This window comes from Perissodus microlepis, chromosome 22 (genome assembly GCF_051167445.1).
Source record: "Perissodus microlepis isolate ML-2025 ecotype Zambia chromosome 22, ASM5116744v1, whole genome shotgun sequence".
Lineage (NCBI taxonomy): Eukaryota > Metazoa > Chordata > Actinopteri > Cichliformes > Cichlidae > Perissodus > Perissodus microlepis.
In genome coordinates, this window is record NC_140481.1 from 14,455,410 (window position 1) to 14,474,548 (window position 19,139).

Consider the following 19,139-nt stretch of genomic DNA (forward strand, 5'->3'; position numbering starts at 1 on the left):
GCTGAATGTATGAATAGATACTGATTAGGTTGCTAAAGTTATAACATTTGTATATTGTCAGTGTTGTGTTTGATGCTGGAAAAATCCAACTAGAGACGTCTCCGGTTAAACGAGTTGCAGATACTTAGCATTCTTCAGCCAGAAGGGTTGATTTTATCGGGCCAAGCATTTGCACTGCCTTCCGCGGCTCTTGTGATACTCTGCTCTGACCTACATTTTCTTTGATCTGAGATTTCCAAGAACAGGTTGCGGGTGTAAATAATTTGTTGTTTTTGCAGAGACACACAGCTCAGAAGCAAAGATCCACACTGCATTTTATTTATAGTGGCGGACATACAGTAAGTGAAAAAGCCTTCCAACGCATGGTCTGGGCAGACTGCTGGACCCCACTGTAAAGCCCAATTCAGGCTAGTTTAGGCATGGAGGGGAAAAAAGCATTTTCACTTTGGGATGGAGGAAAAGGAAAAGTTGTCCTTAAGATGCACAGGCACACCTTTGCCTGCTCATTACAGTTGAGTTATTAGCTGTTGGAGCTGAAGAGTGGCTTGGGAGCCTCCAACCTGTTCCATGTAGTCACAGTTAAGCCCTGTGCGGGAAATGCTGAGATGGCTCCCTATCTGCCTGGCAAACACCAGTTAACTCCAATAAACAAGTGATGTATGCTTCTGGTGCTTTAAAAGAGACCATTTTAGTTAGAAGAAACTGAAACGGTGGAATCATGGGCAGTGGTTTAAGTAACTGTATCTGGAAGTCTAGAGTATGATAGACTGTTCCCAAAAGAGGCCTGTTCCTTGTATCCATGTCTCCCTTCTTTACCTGCCTTTATAATTCTTCGTCTCTCTCTACTGTCTCCCTATTTAATTTCTTTCTAGTCTAGGAGAGGAAGTGTGTGGGACGTCATGGAGTTAAAGATCAGGTATAAATCAACTGTTTACACAGTGCCAGGGAGAGTCTTTCTATGACAGGAGACTTGTCCCGACCAGCTGGAACACAGACCAAACAACGCTTCCTTGCTTTATCCCCCTCTTACCATATTCTTGCCACTTCGCTGCTAAATAACAGGCCTGGTTTCAGAAAGGCACTTGAGTGCAGACAACAGGGCTTTTAATAGAAGCGGGTGGGGGGAGGTGGGGTGAAGAGAGGGATTTTAAATGAAGATCTCTTTTGTGCACTCACTGAAAGGTAATCAGAGAACTACAGTAGAATGCCTAAAATGCATGAGACATGCAGGAAATCCTGAAGATGAGACACATTGTGCTGGAGGAGCTAACTGTACAATCACTTTTGCTTTGTGTATTCAGCTGCATCTTGATTTGTTTGCTCAGCATGGAGATGAGTCCCCCTGTCAAAACGTTTTTGGTCTTCCATTGGTCATCCACAGTTCGCACCACAGAATCAGCAGCAGCCTTGTTTTTGCTTGAGGAGACAGTCCCGCTGGATGGTCTGTGTGGGTGGTGTAGACTCAGTGGCACATGATGATCCTATGAAACAGCAATTCTCGACTTATTTTTGTTTGTTTAGATTTAGATAAGTTCAAGTGCATTTTCATGTAAAATCAGCTCCCATCTTTCAGCCCCTGAATAATCTTAATATGTACAATTCATTTTCTCTGGGCTCAGCAGAGTGTTGCCTGCATGAAAAACCGGGACTGTTGTGGAGGGCCGCCACAATAAGCTGCCCTCAAAACTCTCCAGACTTTACACACCAGACATGTAAAATCTGTGCAAATACTTTGTGCGTTAATATTTAGGTGAGTCTGACCGTGTAATTTCACTGGATGAATTTGTAAAATTTATTTTATTGAACTGAGCTTGATTTATTTATTTTTTTCCCGATCTGAATAAACAGATGTGACCAATCGGACCACTGCACATGGCAACAAGTGCACTTCTAGCTCAAAACATACACACATCAAGCTCATTTGAACCATGAAAAACCATGAAATTTCCTCTGCTGCTGCCTTCTCCTGAGAATTGGATGAACCAGGAATCTCAGTTTCTTCCTTTTCTTGTTTAGAAACATCAGGACTAAAGCACTGCCTGATGTCGACTTCATTTTCTTCTAAATGCTGAAGAAGTTTCCGCAAAAACACAATGTGTAGAGTGTGTCTATACGTTACAGAACAAGCTTGGATCTGAATTTTGTGTTGCTTTTTTGCAGTGCGCTCGGTCTGTAATTTTTTCAAATTCAAAGTCTTCACAACGGATCACGTTTTGCTCTGTAATATTTCTTGAGTTTAAATAAGAAAAATCTGAATGCCCAAATACATATAAATGTTTTTTAAGGTTTTTCATTGCAAGAGAAGAAAATGGTGCAACACTAATAGTGTTGTAGTGTGGCCCTCCACAACAGTCCCAGTTTCTCATGTGGTCCCTTGGGAAAAGTTAATTGCTCTGGCCTGTTAGTTAATAGCCATTCTATGGTGACAGGTAAAGTGAAATTAGTGACACTAATGAATGTCTGTCATTATGCATCATTACTGGTAGGTGCATGGTCACACAACAGTAATTTCTCATGTCTGTAAAATATTTAACCTTTCCGCTGTGAGATATTCAGCAGCATAATCCGGTCTGTATACTGGAAAAGAGCTTAAAGTATTTATACTGAGATAACGCACACGTGGAATAATTGCCTGCTTTAGACATCATTTTGCCTGTGATATCAATCTAGTTAACCGAACGCTGGTATTTATTTTAGTACCGTATTAAAATCTCTACACCCCAAGCTGGAGCCATACACTGAAAAACAGTCCCATTTGTCTAAGCTACAGAAACTATGGTAAATAATACATTTTTTTATTTATAGGCGCCTTTCAAACCCTCAAGGTCACCTTACAGTGGACTTCTATTTATGTAGTGTTTTTATACTCTGAGCACTCAGAGGACTTTACACAACAGGCTCCATCTGTACACTAAAACACACGTGTTCATACATGAACTTTTTAAGCGTCATGCCCACTAAAAAAATATTAATCCAGTATAAACAGTAGTGCGCTGCTTCACCGGAGTAAATATTTTAGCTGATGTGTGTGCTCTCTGATCTCTCTGTGAAATATGCTGCGGAACAACAATTAGCAATAGCACTGTTCTAAAATGCAACCAAGTGAGATGAAAAAAAATTCTATATCAGGAAGCTGTTTAATGTTTTAACCACTTTTTTAGCTGACATATATTTTAGGCTTGCCTTGGGAGTGAGAGAAAAAAGCTTTGAAAAAGAAGCTGGAAAGGCAGAGCTTTTTTAAAGCAGGAGATTGTAAGAGAAAGGAAGGAGGGCAAGGAGAAGGGGGAGCCGGAGTGAAGACAGGGGGAGGCGGACAAGAGAGCGATAGAGAAAGGAGGTGATAGGGGGAAAAGATTAAAGGAGCTGGAGATATATGGAAACGAAAATAAAGGCCAGAGAGGAAATCAGAACGCAGAGAAAAGTGGGATATGGAGGCGGTGGAGGAGGTAAATGCATGGAGAGGAAACAACTCTAGCTGTTCTTTTTACCTTAATTGGAGAAACATTTGGTATATTTTTAGACAGAGGATAAACCTAAAAAACACGAACAAGTCATTTCACATTTTTCCAACTTCAAAACGTGACTCATAGCAAAGTGTTGGAAGTGACTGATCAGTCCACACGGGCAAAGCAGCGCAAAGGTTTTTATTTTCACTGTTTTTTCTCTACTTGTTCTTATTTGTTGGCATGCTTTGTCTTGTTAAAGTTTATTATAGTTTGAAAGTAAACTTGCAGAGACTTTAAATAGCTGGCGATATATCTACTTATTCATCACAAGGCGTTTTTTTAATTTATTTATTTTCGCCCAGGGCGATGCAATTTATTGGAGGAAATGGTTGTGAAAACTCTGCTGGTAAACATTCAATCTGTGAAATTGAATTCTTTGCTTTGAATGATATAAACAGGCTTTTATAGTGACGGATTTAAGCTGCGTTGAATCCACAAAGTTTGCTTACTGTTGCAGGAAAAAAAGAGATTTCACATAAATGTAGGAATATATTGATATATTGTGGTTTAAGAGACAGACCTCATTATGCTATATAACACAGTAACATTACTTCATCAGCTTCATAGATTACCTTTAAGAAAATGGGTTATTTTATCCCAGTGTGCTTTATTTTATGAGGCGCTTTAAGGATTATATATGAATATTTATGTATTGTTGCACGTGTGTATAGTTTTTCTATGGTAGCCCTGAGAGGCCAAACGGACTGCAACTTAAGAAAACACCAGCAATAAAAAAAAAAAACGCTGCAAAAGCACGCAAAACACAACGGAAATAAGAAAAAAAGAAAACAGAAATAGAAAAAAAATGATTTCCAAAAGCATAAGGAAAGTGTTTCTGGGGAGACAATAACCCGACGGACCAGTTGCAGGAACCAAAATATGCTAAGAATTGAGCTGGGAGACACTTAAAAGAAGTGGAGGATCTATCGGTTTTGTGAGGAAAGAAAAGATGAGAGGTAAGTGTGTTAGCCTAATTATTAGCCTAAAAATCCATCATCAGTATTATATGAATCATGAGAATCAAACACACTTACCTAGCATGTTTTGGTTCTTGCAACTGGTCCGTCGGGTTATTTTCTCCCCAGAAACACTTCCCTTGTGCTTTTGGAAATCAGTTTTTTCCTATTTCTGTTTTCTTTTTTTTCTATTTCCGTTTTTCCTGTTTCCATTGTAATTTGTGTGCTTTTGTGGCGTTTTTCTTATTGCTGGTGTTTTCTTAAGTTGCAGTCCGTTTGGCCTCTCAGGGCCACTGTATTTTTCCACCAATCCCATGTTTTCATGATACCGCTCACTGCTATAAAATTCTGCATATACACTGATTCTATTGTTAACTCTTAATGAGTGAACATTGTCTCTTATTTAATGCGTATATGTACGATGTATCATCCACACGCTATTTCTAATTTTTATCACTCTCTTTGACAGCACAGGAGGTCGTCACATAGTATACATAAAACTTCCTGGGAAGTGCGGTTATGGATGTGTTGTAAACTTGAGTAGCAGTAAGCAGTAAGGAAATTCCTCAGCTTGTAGATCATGCAGTTTATAAATCAGTTCAAATATTTTGCTCTTTAAGCAAGAATTATACAACGGCCTTGCGGGTAACATTCACAATCTGTCAGTTTATCAGACTAATCCACCTGAGCTCGCATCATGATCCGGCTCATTTATCGCAACCTGGCAACGGCGTGCCAGAGCACGTCTGTGTGCCTGCTCCCTTCAGCCTGAGCGATGGGGTCTGAAACGGTGAGTCAGGAGACGCTGCATCGGGCCGCCGCATCCTCCATCACCGATGTGATGTCAGCACAAATCTGTGTTGTCACAGTGCCTGTGACCGCTCGCTGCATGAGGAAAGAGAAGAGATGGGTGGCTCTGTCTGCTGCTGTCAGTTTGATATAGGGACGACATAAAGAGAGGCAGAAAAGGGGAGACGAGGGGAAGGAAAAACGGAGGGAAAACACATAAATTTCCAATAAGAAGCAGCACACACAAAGTTGACATTGCGCCCTTTACACGTTTGCAGTTTATTTAAATAAAAAAGGCACAAATCTAGATTCTAGGCTTAAAAGAAATCTGCTGTTGGAATCACCAATCAAAGACAAAAGACATAATAGAAGCAGCTGATGTCATCATTTTGAATTCATTTAACATATAAAAGCTAAAGACATACTGCTTTTAACAGTCATTTAGTCTCTAGCTTACCCTTAAAGCGAAAATAAATGGATCTGCTGTATTTTCAAAGTCATTTAGAATATAACTAATGTTGCACCTAACCTGCTGCAGCTAATTGACCTTTTGCTTGCTCTGCATCAGCTTCCAGTCCTAAACAGCGCTGTTATACTGTTTACGTTCTCCTCTGTGCCCCCTCATCCTGTTTGAGCGCTCGCTCTCATCTTCTCTACGGGGAGTGCGCGGAGCTTCATGCCTCACTGTTCTTATCACATTGGACCCATCCGCCTACAAAATGCTCTGGGGTCTATTTTTAGACACGTACACAGAGCTAATGGGAAAGCATATCCTAACCTCTTCCCTGATGAAAGTTGAATATAGCCTGGAGATTTGAGTTTGAGTCCTGTCACGTGTGAAGCAGAGCTGTTAAGATTTGAAACGTGCAAATTTATTATTGATGGGCAGAGAGTGTGTTATAATGTTGAAATGCTCCAGGGGTTATTGATGTCTCAAACAGTCCCAACTACCTACCCGGCACCGAGTACACACCCAGTTCCCATAGTCTTTATAACAATGCCTACATAGCAGCTCTCCTACTACTTCAATTATGCAATAGGCGCCTTAAAAACCTGTCCATAGGTGTATTTTCTGATTTTGTTTGAATTCTTGTTACCATCTAAAAAAAACATCAAAAGTGGCATTTTTGCTTTCCTATTTTACATACATAAAATATATGAAATAATTGAAATAATACAATACCATTATTTCCTTCCTGACAGTTTCAAGTCGTTCTCAGTGATGCCTTTTCTAGTTAGCATGAAGTGAGTAATGTCATTTGTCCTAACAGCGTTTAACTGTTATTTGACTCGTTGTGGAAAGTCTCTGCCTCACAGAATATGCAATTAATCCACTTTTAGATAAATTCACATGCGCGTGATCACCCAGTGGTGATTAGCAGGATAAGTGACTGATGTGGAACCTCTGTGCTGCAGTAATAGTAGTGTTCATGGATCTTCTGCTCCTAGAGGCAATTTTGGGATCCATACTTGTCCCTCGCCTGTCATGTCTCATCTCTTTCCTAATGATCGCTATATTTGTGCGCTTCTTTGTTTTCCTTCCCCGCTTCTTTTCAAAGCAGCGGTGAAAACTGCTTTGTCGTTATGATCTTCAGCTTTTAGACACTGAGGTGGACCCAGAAAAATAGTCCAGTAAAATCTGGTCTATTTTTGGGAAAATATAGAGCAGCATTTAGGCTTGGACTGAAAATGTTTGGTGATTAGGAGTGGGATAATTACAGTCAATCTCTAACTCATTATTATTATTATTATTTATAATTGTCATTTAAACCTAATTCGTGGGATTTTAGCAGTTTTTCAGCCCAAATGGTACATTTAAGATCAGCTCTGTGGGCTCTGGATTTTTGTGTTTTTAAAACCTCAAATTTCAAATGGATCAGTGTATCTGTGACAGTCTTATTGTGTTGTGTCATTTGTGTTTACTGAGCTTTTGTTGACACTCGATTTGCATTATCAAAAAATCTGTGGCCATGAGCATAAAACTTACTTTATACGTATATATATAACTAGTCAGTAAATGTCAGCATGTATTTCCATAAAGGGACTGGTAGAAAACATTTCCTGTTTTCTCAATCACAAACTGTAAGCTGTAAAATTTTGCAAAATACTTTTAGTTAGAGTTAGAGTTAAAAACAATTCAACATAAATTATAACAATTTAAAAAAATCAAAAGAAAAAGAAGGATACAGTCTTTGGGTCTTAAAAGTGAAAAAGATTTGATAAAGCCATGAGCAGCTATAGAAAACTGAATGATAAACCATGTGATTAAAAAAGAGATTTACAGAAAGAAAAAGTTTGGTTTCCCATTGCCTTTAATGAAAGCCTTTGGAACCACTAACAAAGGCCCGGTCAGAAGATGTCAAGCAGCGGCCCGGATCATATGAAGTTAACATCTCATAGGTATAGGCAGGAGGCAGACCGTGAAGGGCTTTAAAAACCAGCAATAAAATGTTCAAATTAAGTCTAACACTAACAGGTCACATGCAAAGGAAACCAGTGAAACGTCGAAACATAAAAACTGGAAAAGATTCAAGGGATTCCTGTTCAGACATCAGCATCGCTAGACTTACACTCTTGGCAGATCCAGGTATATTTGTCATCCTAAAGCTAAGTAGCCTACCATCCGTGTGCCTCTGAAGCCAAACAAATACTATAAATTGTCCTTTCATGGTGATTTATTGGACTGGCTCATGCATGCTTATCTGCTGAACACCCTGCCCCCTAGGCCACTGTGGGGTGTGGAGAACAACCAGTGGGTCATTGTAACTGTTCAAACTGTAGAATGATGGGTTTTCAACAGGGACTCTGTTAGCCTGAGAAAAGAGACCTGAAGAGAATTTTAATCTCACATGCACTCGGTTACTGAACCGTCCGCCCAGCTCCTGTCGTCCTGCGGAGCTAGAGGCTCAGCGCAAAATGATTAATGAGCATCAGCTATTTCGGTCCGAATGTGTTTCTGCTTTTCGTCATTCTTTTTGCTCTCACAATGTAAAGTTACTCCTTTTATGCCATTGTTTCGCATCCTGACAGATGTCTCACCATCTCCCAGGCACGCGCACAAAGGCGAGGAGTGTGGAATGTCACAAACTGCAGCGCTGCTGCAGTGTTTTGCATTTCAGATGAATGATTGCTGTGACTGTTTTCTCCTGAGAAGCTGTAATCCTGATTCGAAACAGCACACTGTTTGTTTAGTCAGTCACCTTCACGGTAGACAATTTATTTTTCTGATAGGTTTAACATGTTGTTCTCCTCCCTCTCTCTAGAGATCTGCCTGTGAGAGGAAGATATGAGGTTAATGGGCTCCATTTGGATCCTTTGGTTTCTCCTGGTGGTAAGCTCACACTTTTTACACAAGGATGTACAATGGCATATATTTCTGAAGGCCCTATCTCTCACTGTGCCCATTTTGTATGCTGTACATGTTTCCTGAACAGGATTCAGTTCTCATTAAAGGGATGTATAATATGTTGTGGTCTAGTGGTTTTCTTTAACCAGCAAATTCACTCACCCTGTAAAATTAACTTTAGCACTACCCCAGTTTAAATATCCCCCAATATAAATGAGCCAAGTATATATATGTATAGATGTGTATTTTCTGCTTCAAAATATAGCTGATCCTTGCCCTTTATGCAGAAGATCACAACAGTTTTAATGTAAAATTACATCTTTAGATGCAAAAAGACACACTGGACAAGTCATTTCTTAAACTTATGAATATTTTAGTGGATTTCCAATCAAAAGATCAAAAAGGTGTGATTTAAGCGTGACTTTCAGCTTTAGTGCAAGAGGTTTAATTTATTATTTGTGTTACATTAAATCTTCATACATAGCACACCATTTTCAGAGGCTCAAAAATAATTGGACAAACTAGGATTCCTCCCTTGAGATGCTCTGCCAGGCCTTTACTGCAGTAGCCTTCACTTGCTTTTTCATGGTTGGTGCAACAGGCTGGAAAAAGTTCAAAGGCTTTGATTAACACTCTTGAATTCACAGCAGGTAAGTATTTACAGCGTTTCGCAACACTGCTAAAGTTGATATTGAAACACTGGGTTTCAAATCTTTCTCTTTTTGTAGGTTCAAATCCAGTTACCACTGGTTCACTGTTCTCTCAGCTTGCAGGCAGAGCTTGGTTTTGGTTGCTTTCACGAGTAGAACTGCAGGTAAAATTCTGTTTTCCACAGCTGTATTTACTGCGACATATTCTCCACACACGCTAGTGCAGGTAAGTTCCCTCCAAACCCACAGGTAAGTATTTTTTGTGAGAAAAAGAGTAAGTCAGGCAGGTTTCTCCAGAAGGAAGGCAGGCACACCAGGACACAATCTGCAAAAAATGGAGGACAGGTCAGGTAAGTATGGCGCACTGGTCACCAAGTTAACAAGCAAACAAGGTAAGAGGTCTAAATTAGTCATTCCTACAAGAAACGGAGAGGAGAACAAGGGTTATATACTGCTGCTGGTAGCAGATGAGGATCTACTTGTGGGAGGAGTAAACAAAGTTAATACTCAAGTCCACACATATATACACACAATAGAGAGAAGAGAGGTGGAGCAAATAGAGGAGAAGATCGTTTGTTTATACTCTTTTGTAAAGCGTCCTTGGGTTTCTTGAAAGGTGCTGTACAAATCCAAGCTGTTATAATTATTAAAAGAATGAAAGAAACTCAGAACCTGAGAGGACAGGGGGACCATGACACACCGCGTGTCTGCGTGTCTTTCTGTTTTCAGTTTTCATAAGTGGAGGCAGAGATTCAGGTGAATGATTTGGCCGTTGAAGAATACTCCTTTTCTTTGCCTTGAGAAATTCTTGGGTTGCTTTTGCAGTAAGCTTTGGGTCATTATCCACGTCCACTGTGATGCACTGTTGGATCGGTTTTGCAGCATTTGGTTAAATCTGAGTAGAGAATATAGCCCTGTCCACTTCACAATTCATCCTGCTGCTTCCATCAGCAGTCACGCCATCAGTAAACACCAGTGACCCAGCTCCACTGGCAGCCATTCATGCCCATGCAATAACATTTCCCCCATTGTGTTTGACAGATGATGCAATACACTCAAGCTGTTTTTCTCCTCCATATCTTTGTTTTCATCCGTCCATCTGCTCAATGGGGTCTTTAAGGTATTTTCTAGCAGAGTCGGAACTTCCTTTTCTTGAGCGTTAACCAGTGTTTTTCACCTTGTTGTATTTACATTAATGAAGGTGTCTCTTGACTGACAACGACACGCCCACCTCATTAAGAGTTTTGAATTATTCTTGAAATAACTGGATGCTGTTGTTAACCATGGGAATTATTTTGTGATCATCCACATCATTGTGGTCTTTCAGGCCGTTTGGTGTTGCTGAGCTGGCCTCTGCGCTCCTTCTGTTTAAGAATCACCAGATTGCTGATTTGGTCACTTCTAAAGTTTTTTTTCTCTCTCTGTTAAGTTTATTTTGGTTTTTCAATCCTAATGATGATCTCTGTCTTTATATCGACATCTCTTTCTTCCTCTTTGGAGAGCTAAAGTGAACAGCTGCCAAATTAAAGTTTAACGCTTTGAATTAATTCCAGATGTTTTATCTCCTTAATTTGTGATAGAAAATAATGAGGGAACATGGAACTGCTTGCCAGTCAACTGTCCAATTACTCTGAGCCTCTGAAGACTGGGGGGCGATGTATAAACATGTCTGTGATTTTTAAACAGTTAATACAATACTTTTGTAAAACCTTGATTTAAAAGTCTGCACTTCAATCACATCTTGTTTGATTTAAAATCCATTGTGTTGGTGCACAGAGTCAAAATAACAAAAGTGGTCTCATTGTCTAAAGCACTTAACCGCACGATTGCATTCTGGAACAGGATTGGGGAAGTCAGTCACAAGGTTACTTTTAATGACGAGGCTCTGCCCGATTTTATTTGAGCTTTAATTAGCTTTAAATTGTCTTTTTATTTCTTACGTTTGTTACTCTGGATTTATTCTGTTGCTCTTGTAACACGCTTTGTAATGTCAATTTTGAAAAGTGCCATGCTAATAAAGTTATTTGTTATTATGATAACAGCACATCCTTTCATCAGCCACAGAAAAACAAAGAAGTCACTTTTTTTAGTTTTGGTTTTATTTTTGTACCACTTTTGTGCCGCTATGTACATGGCCTCAAAATAAAGGCTAGACACGTATAGCAAAAAATAATGAAAGGCAGTGGAGAGTAGAAAATGTGATCTTTATCAAAGAAAAATGGATTAAAGATTTACTATGCATAAAACACCAGGAGGTAAACTTCCTGTTAGAGGTTAATGGAGGCAGTAAAGGAAATAAAACCTAATGCAATAATCTCGTATTATTAACCAATCTCTGGACATTATATGAATGTCCAATAGCAGTGCCATATAAACAACAGCCTACAACAGAAAGATCTTAATGGAGATCTTGACCTCAAATCTTGATCTAGGGCTCTTCTGAACCGCAGGATCAGATATTTAATGCACCTTGGAGAGCTACGACATTTCCCCAGCTCCAGCTTTTGAGGAATGTCATCAATTAGCTTAATGGGGCTGTTGTAATCATCAGTCACAGAGCGTAACACAAACCGTATGTCATATAGGGATGACATGTTTTGGCATGGTGTTCTATCATGTAATGATGTGCCCTATTAAGGTATTACAATCAAAAGTCAAACTTTGAAGTGGAGCTTGTACAAATTATGGTTACTTGAATAATTAAGGTCTTAATAAAATGATCTTCAACACCAACTGGGTGAAAAAACATTTTGAACTTTTTACAGACTTTTTTTGAGTCGATGGGCTTCATGGAAAATCATTTGGTATTCTTCAATGTCACAGGGAGATGGAAGTTTACTTTCCCAGCCTCCGTTTCTGCTTGAGTTGAGGACGAGGTCTTCCAGCTAAATATTTATGCCTGATGTACCTTTGCAGGTCTGCCACGTGTTTCTGTGTTGTGTGGTTTTGTCATGTTGAATACAAAAGACTTGTGTAGGTGATGAAGCTGTTAGACCATGACATGAGAAGTTGTTTTATTTTTTTCTCATTCAGCTCAGCTGTTGATACTGGTGGTGGCCTGGTGGTCGTATGTATGACGTCATTTACTTCAATGCTTGGAGTGACATCATATGTACGGCTGCTAAACTGCTACATGGGACATCAGCTCTCAAACAAAAGCCACTTTTTTTAAACCTGCTTTGTATTTTTTTTTTTACAAACTTTTTATCGAACAGGTAAGGACGACACTTTGATCTAGTCACAATTTGTATTTCCTCCACAGAGAACCAGGGGATTGTGGGTTTGCATCTCATTTGTGATATGTGGACACAATCTTCCAAGCAAAGTACTAAATTTCCACAAAGAATTTGGAAAATGCAAGTGCACGAGCCTTCGAAAGGCTTAATTTTCAGCCAAAAAAAGAAGGAAGATAAGTCACAGCAAGATGGGCTCTTTATCCTTCAGTGAACAGCATTATCAGAATCAGCATTTCACACAGCGGGCTTCTCCATTTTAATGTTACCTCCAAACACAAACAATAGAGCAGAGAAAAGATTCATTGGGAGAAAGTCAGCTGCTTAACGTCCTTTGTGAGCTTGCAAACATTTTAATGAGTTACACAAATGGAGCGTGAGTAGAATTTCAAAGCAGAGTGAAATCCTCATCAAAAAAGCTTTGAAGATGCTTCAAAAACTTTCCATGCTGACTTTTTTCATTTTTTTCTATCCTTTATCCAGATGCACATCTTTATCCAAGCATAATAAAACTCTGAGATATTATAATTGAAACCTACATCACCATTCAAGATGATATTTACCTTTTTTTTGACGATCAAAGAAATGTAGATCAGAGCAGAAACCGCAAACAACACAATGATGCTTCCCTGGCCACGGCACGTATTGCACTTAGTGTAGGGCATGTCCTCCTCTCAACTCTAATTCATGTTGTCTCCACAGTGCAGGACAGCGGAAGGCACTGACTCAATCTCAGACCCATCGCTCAGTCCTCAGCAGAGCATTATAGAGGGACAAAGTGTGCAGGCGCTGAGCCAGGGTCAATACAAATGTCTCGAGCTGTCCCGCAAAGGCCGCCAAGAAAGCAGAACTGGTGAGAGGTCCCAAATTAATTTCAGGCTTCTTGAGACCAAATCCATTAACTCTGGGAGGGCTTTGCAGGTGGAGTGATGTAAAACTATTGAATGGGACCAGAACAATGTTTGTGTTCTTGTTAAAGACGATAGTGGTACTGCTGCAAGCTAACTGGCCCGATAGGGCTTTTAAAGTTTAGGCCGCAAGACGTAATCACATCTGTAGAGACATTATTTTACATTATATTACTCTGACTAAATAAATGAATAATACAAAAAAACATTTTAAATTGTGACATAATGTAGAAAAGACAAGGACATTTTCCCTTTTTAAGTTTTTTCTTTAATAGTATACTTATGTAAGAAAAATAAGTGTTTATGATAGTAATTACACTCCCCCCCCCCCCCCCCCCCCCTTTTTTTTTTTTTTTTTTTTTTTCCTTCTTTGAGGGGTGCGCTGTGATTACATGTGGGATGGTTTGTTGTGCTGGGATGAGACACCAGCCGGGACATCAGTAACACAAAATTGTCCGCATCATCCTCAACTCGACCCGACTGGTAAGAACGTTTTTCGCATCTCTCACTAGATTTACAGCAACAGGCAGTCTGAAGTGAGACCTGCTGGGTAACATCGGGAAAATGGTTAATCGTGTCTCACAGAGGCCAGATAGCTTGCTTAACTTTGTTCTGTAAGGACTTAAAATTTCACAGCTGCGGAGTACTGCTTAGTTTTAATGTATGGTTTTATGAATTTTATGCATAACAGAATTATTTTTAGACATATGTCTTAAACTTAATGGCTGATGCATGGAAACCATACATCAGCCATTAAGTATCATCAGTTTTATTCATAAAGCAATAGAGTGATTGATGTGAAACTTAGCTGAGGCAGATTATCTATTATGTATTATGTAAATCCCCTCCTCAGGTCAAAGGTTAATGCTTTTGTTTATCACACAGACGCAAAACTGAAGCCTCAGCTTAGTAATAGGATCTTAAGACGGTAACCATCTTCATTCAAGCACAACTGTGCAACTGGTTTCGGTGTAACCTGCAGATATCCAAGCCAATAATTCAATTCCATTCATTGTTTATTAATGTCGATACATTTTAACTTAGTACTAACTATTTGCTTGAATGCTCAAATTTGATTGGCCAATCTTCTGGACACTACAAATTTAAAATCAGAAAGATTCCAATAGCAAAAATGTTGTTGCTTGCCTACAGCTTATGTGCACTTATATAAAGATATTAGTCTGTAGAGATTAAGCATAACCTTGCATAACTACTTGGTTGCAGATTCATGAAAAAGCCCAATCATATTTGCTTCTGTATGGCATGCTAGAGAAAAGATTAATACACTGTAAACAAGGTAAAACACGATCCTACTGTACTCTTTGAGTCAGGCAGGATAGAAAAACAGATTTATTCATATTGAATTTGACTGTGATTATATAAGTACAATTGATGTTGGGATTGCAGCATTAAGCGTTTCCAAAGAATGTGCAGTTTTTACATTGTGAGTTATACAAGGTTCAATAATGTCTAGTTGAAGAACTCCAGACTCAAGTTATGTCTAATTTAGGAGATGCAATATGACGAAGAGAGCAGAGGTGAAGGAGAGGACAGAGAGATGAATGAGGAATATGTAAGGGGGAAAAAGACAAGCAAAAGAAAAGAAAAGAAAAGAAAAGAAAAGAAAGGGAGGAATTATAAAAATATATAGGGACGCTCGATTCCTGACAGATGGATAGGGAGCGAGAACATGAATGTGGGAACAGAGTAGCCATTTTTGTAAGAGACGGCTCATAAAGGATCTTCCCAAAATGCCTGTGGTGTTAAGGGTACCCTCATGACTCCTTGAAAGCTGATGCTGCTGATACGAGGTCTTTGGGAAGACGTACAGTTGGAAGTGGTTGCTGAACAGTTAATGAGCTGCCAGAGAGGACTAGGCAGTTGGACTGCAGTTGTTGATGTCAAGAACAAAGTGATCTCACTGATAGGTCCAGCCATGGATCTCCACTACATGTGGTTTAAAACCTGACGTATATGAAATGACCGTACAATTATTCCAAATGTGGACATTTCTATGTGACTAACTTCTGATGATATTTTTCGAGCTAAGTTAAATGCATTTGTTTCATAATGCCAAGGTTCAGGTTTAGATTTATGTGTTTGGGCTATGCCAATGTTTTACTGCTGAAAAACACTGAAAGACGCAGCCAAAGCATACACAGCAAAATCTCCAGTGTTAAATTAACACTAGAGAGTGTCTATATGGGTCCACACCTCTGAGTGTTAAATACAACACTCAACAGTGTTGTATTTAACACTCAGAGGTGTGGACCCATATAGACACTCTCTAGTGTTAATTTAACACTGGAGATTTTGCTGTGTACAAAGAATCTCTACTGAACTCTCTGCTAAACAAACAGGAGCAGTAGACTGTGCCTGTAAGCCGTTTAATATAGCATATGAGGCTTTTAGGAAAATTATTGATGGATAATGCTGTTGTAGCACTGCCAGTGAGGCTTTTTCCTTTTTTTTTCCACAGAAAAAATGACCAAATATTGTGATGAATCAGGTAACTGGATCCAGACTGGCTCTACCTGTCAACAAACTTTAAAGGACAAATTAGAGGTAATTGTTCATTGTTTTGTTTTTTCTCTGAAAGTGATTGAACAAGACAAAGCTTGCATCAGTTTCTATATGCAGCAGACTAATATTTTTCTTTCCCAGAAGGAAATCCTTGATTTTCAAAGGGATGCAGCAGCAGAGCCAACCACGGAGGCTCCAGGGGTTAGCACAGAGAAAATTATCCTTGAGAATGAAAAGAAATGCCAAGAGAAAATGAAGAATGATCCACCTTATAGAAAATCAGGTCACTATATCACATTCATCAGCATCTGCATTATAGGCTTGCAAATTTATGAATAATGGGCCTGTAAACATTTCTTTGCTTTTTTTCCTGGTGTAGGGCGGTATTGTAGTCGTACCTGGGATGGGTGGTTGTGTTGGGATGACACTCCAGCGGACACGTACGCCTCCCGAAACTGCCCTGATTATTTCGGTGACTTCGACCCCACAGGTGAGCAAAGACATTCAAGAGGATTTGCTCATCTGATAAACTGTTACAATATCTAAACATCTAAGTAAGAAGAGGAAGCGTTACACTGTTTCCACACAGTAAGGTCCTCGGTTTGAATCCATGAGCAGAAGAAAATGAATGAATGGATGGATAGTAAAAAGCACCTGTATTCTTTACAGAAAAGGCAACTAAGTACTGTGGAGCAGATGGGAAGTGGTTTCAACATCCAGACAGCAACAGGACTTGGACCAACTATACGCTCTGTGCAACCACCCATGAGAAAAGGCAGAGGGTAACATACGCTGAATGTAATAAACTGTTTGATGTGTGTTTATTTGACAGGTCCTTGCACATGGTCCTCAGTTTGTCTGTTCAGTACTGTTTAAAGCTGAAATTTTCATTTTTTCCGTATAGAAACTGAAGGTGCTTGACAGTGAATATAGATGCCTCCTCAAAATAAAACAAGAGCCACCGTCTACAAAAACAGGTAAACTGATTATTTCTTCTACACAGTGCTGAGCTTTTACACTACCTGGCCAAAGAAATTCAGTGCCTGGACTTCACAAAATAATTGGATAAGAACCTTCCATTGGATAATTCCTGCAGTGATTAATGTTTTGGTTTGCAGGAAGTTATTTAACCTCAAGGGATGCAGTGAGTAGCTTTCAAGTTCGTAAACAGCCATGTCTGGTGATGCATCCCATGGTTGTGAATAAGATGTTACTCTGTTTCAGAAGTCAAATTATCCCCCTGCATTAAGCAAAGAAAACAAATGAGGATATTGCAGAAATTACTAAAGCTGGATTAGGAACTTCCCGATGCATTATTTAAACCTGGGAGGACTGCTATGAGGAAGAAATGTAATCGGGAAAAAAATTCTGAATATGGTGAAGTGATCAGAGGTTATGTAAATGTTTGGTGACATCAAATCATTAAAAAAATTGTAAATAATCCACCAGCACAACTCACAGCTATGTTTACTGGTGAAAGTAAGAGCATTCCCAACAAAAGAGAACAGTTGTGCAGCTTTAAGAAAAATACTTATCAGTGAAGCGAATCGCAAAAAAGCCTCATTTTCCCAGGTAGCATAAAGATCGGACTTTGGAGCAACAGAAAAGTCTTGTGGTCTGATGAGTCCAGATTAACCCTGTTCAAAACTGATGGACAAGAAAGGTAAAAAAAGAAAGGTGGATGAGGTGCTCATGCCTAATGCCTACCGTAGAACCCAGTGGGGGAGGTGTTGTGATCTCCGGTTGCTTCAGTTGTACAGAGCTCAAATGACCACCTGAATATTCACCCGATGGCAACGTCATCATTCAACAGGCTCAAACTGTGAAAGAGTGGTTCATGGACCACAAGACCTTAAAACCACTGAGAATCTTTGGGATGCAGTGGAGAAGACTGTACCCAGCAGGCTAACGCTCCCTTTGTCAGTACATGATCTTGTCTAAAACACAATGCAACTCAAGATGGAAATAAATGTGACATTGCACAAACAATGCCAAAGTGACTGCATCAAACCTAAAGATAGTCCAACTAAATATTAGAGTGTCTTGTTTTTAGCCAGTGAGATCTCCCTGTAATTATAAGTTTCACGTTTATCCATGTGAATTTGAGACCTATACACATTTGCTATCATGTTTTGTGGGTTTGTTGGGTCCTACAGGACTGTACTGCAACCGTGACTGGGATGGCTGGTTGTGCTGGGACGACACTCCGGCAGGAACCACGGTCTCTCAGAGCTGCCCTGATTATTTTTCTGACCTTGACCCCACTGGTAGGTGGTAAAATTCAACACGGTTGCTTGTTTAAAGATTTGCTGCTTTCCTGCTAACCTTTTTTCATCTTCTATGAATTATATTTTTAAAGAAAGAACTCAATGAGTGTTAAGTTGTGTACAGCGATATATTTATACATAAGCATTCTTTTTAGAAAGGGCATCCAGGTACTGCAGAGAGGATGGGCAGTGGTTTCGCCACCCAGAGAGCAACAAGACATGGACCAACTATACACTCTGTGCCATCAACACTAAAGACAAGTTAAAGGTAATGTAACAATAATGTGCAATTATTCCATACCGTTTTTCTCCTTGGTCATTGTTTAGTTTAACTGAGCATGACTCTGTGTGTGTATGTGTGATATTAAACTTCACTAAAATCAAGGCAGCCGCCCAGTTTTCCAGGGACACTGAGGTCAACGGTGCCGACGAGGCCACGGTCAGTCCCACGGCTAATCGGGAGCAGCAGGAAATAGTGAGGAAAAAAATCCTCGACAACCAGTACAAATGCTTCGAGAAAATGAATCGAGATCCGCCTTATAACAAATCAGGTAACAAGAATATCAAATTAAATGAAAATCCGGGGTTCTCTACTCCCCTCTTAATGTTTAAGTGTCATCACACTGTGTCGATGCTATAGGTTTGTACTGCAGTCGCAATTGGGATGGCTGGCTGTGCTGGGACGACACTCCAGCGGGAACTTACACTTTCCAAAACTGCCCTAATTATTTTCATGACTTCGACCCTACGGGTAAGCAGCGAGACTGAAACATTGAGCTCCTTTCAAGTTCTTTTGATTTGAAGCGATTAACTTAGTTCATGACCGATATGTTCAGAAAAAGCAACAAAGTATTGTGGAGAGGACGGGCAGTGGTTTCGTCACCCGGACACCAACAGAACTTGGTCTAACTACACACTCTGCAATGAAAACACCAATGCCAAGCTGAAGGTAATTTATTTC

General features: G+C 39.6%; 1 protein-coding gene across 3 annotated transcripts in view; it reads left to right on the top strand.

The window, feature by feature from the left end:
- calcr (calcitonin receptor) overlaps positions 1-19,139 on the top strand; it is a 62,056-nt gene that overhangs the window by 17,195 nt on the left and 25,722 nt on the right. For 2 of the 3 annotated variants that reach the window (XM_084919048.1, XM_084919049.1), the window contains 13 exons: positions 8,515-8,582; positions 13,183-13,333; positions 13,764-13,871; positions 15,868-15,953; positions 16,053-16,194; positions 16,291-16,401; positions 16,581-16,693; positions 16,816-16,888; positions 18,068-18,178; positions 18,334-18,446; positions 18,564-18,729; positions 18,819-18,929; positions 19,015-19,127. In XM_084919048.1, coding sequence (XP_084775174.1) covers positions 8,538-8,582; positions 13,183-13,333; positions 13,764-13,871; positions 15,868-15,953; positions 16,053-16,194; positions 16,291-16,401; positions 16,581-16,693; positions 16,816-16,888; positions 18,068-18,178; positions 18,334-18,446; positions 18,564-18,729; positions 18,819-18,929; positions 19,015-19,127 — 1,443 coding nt within the window. In that variant the 5' untranslated portion in view covers positions 8,515-8,537. The remainder of the gene's footprint in view (positions 1-8,514; positions 8,583-13,182; positions 13,334-13,763; positions 13,872-15,867; positions 15,954-16,052; positions 16,195-16,290; positions 16,402-16,580; positions 16,694-16,815; positions 16,889-18,067; positions 18,179-18,333; positions 18,447-18,563; positions 18,730-18,818; positions 18,930-19,014; positions 19,128-19,139) is intronic. The other variant, XM_084919050.1, reaches the window with a different exon arrangement.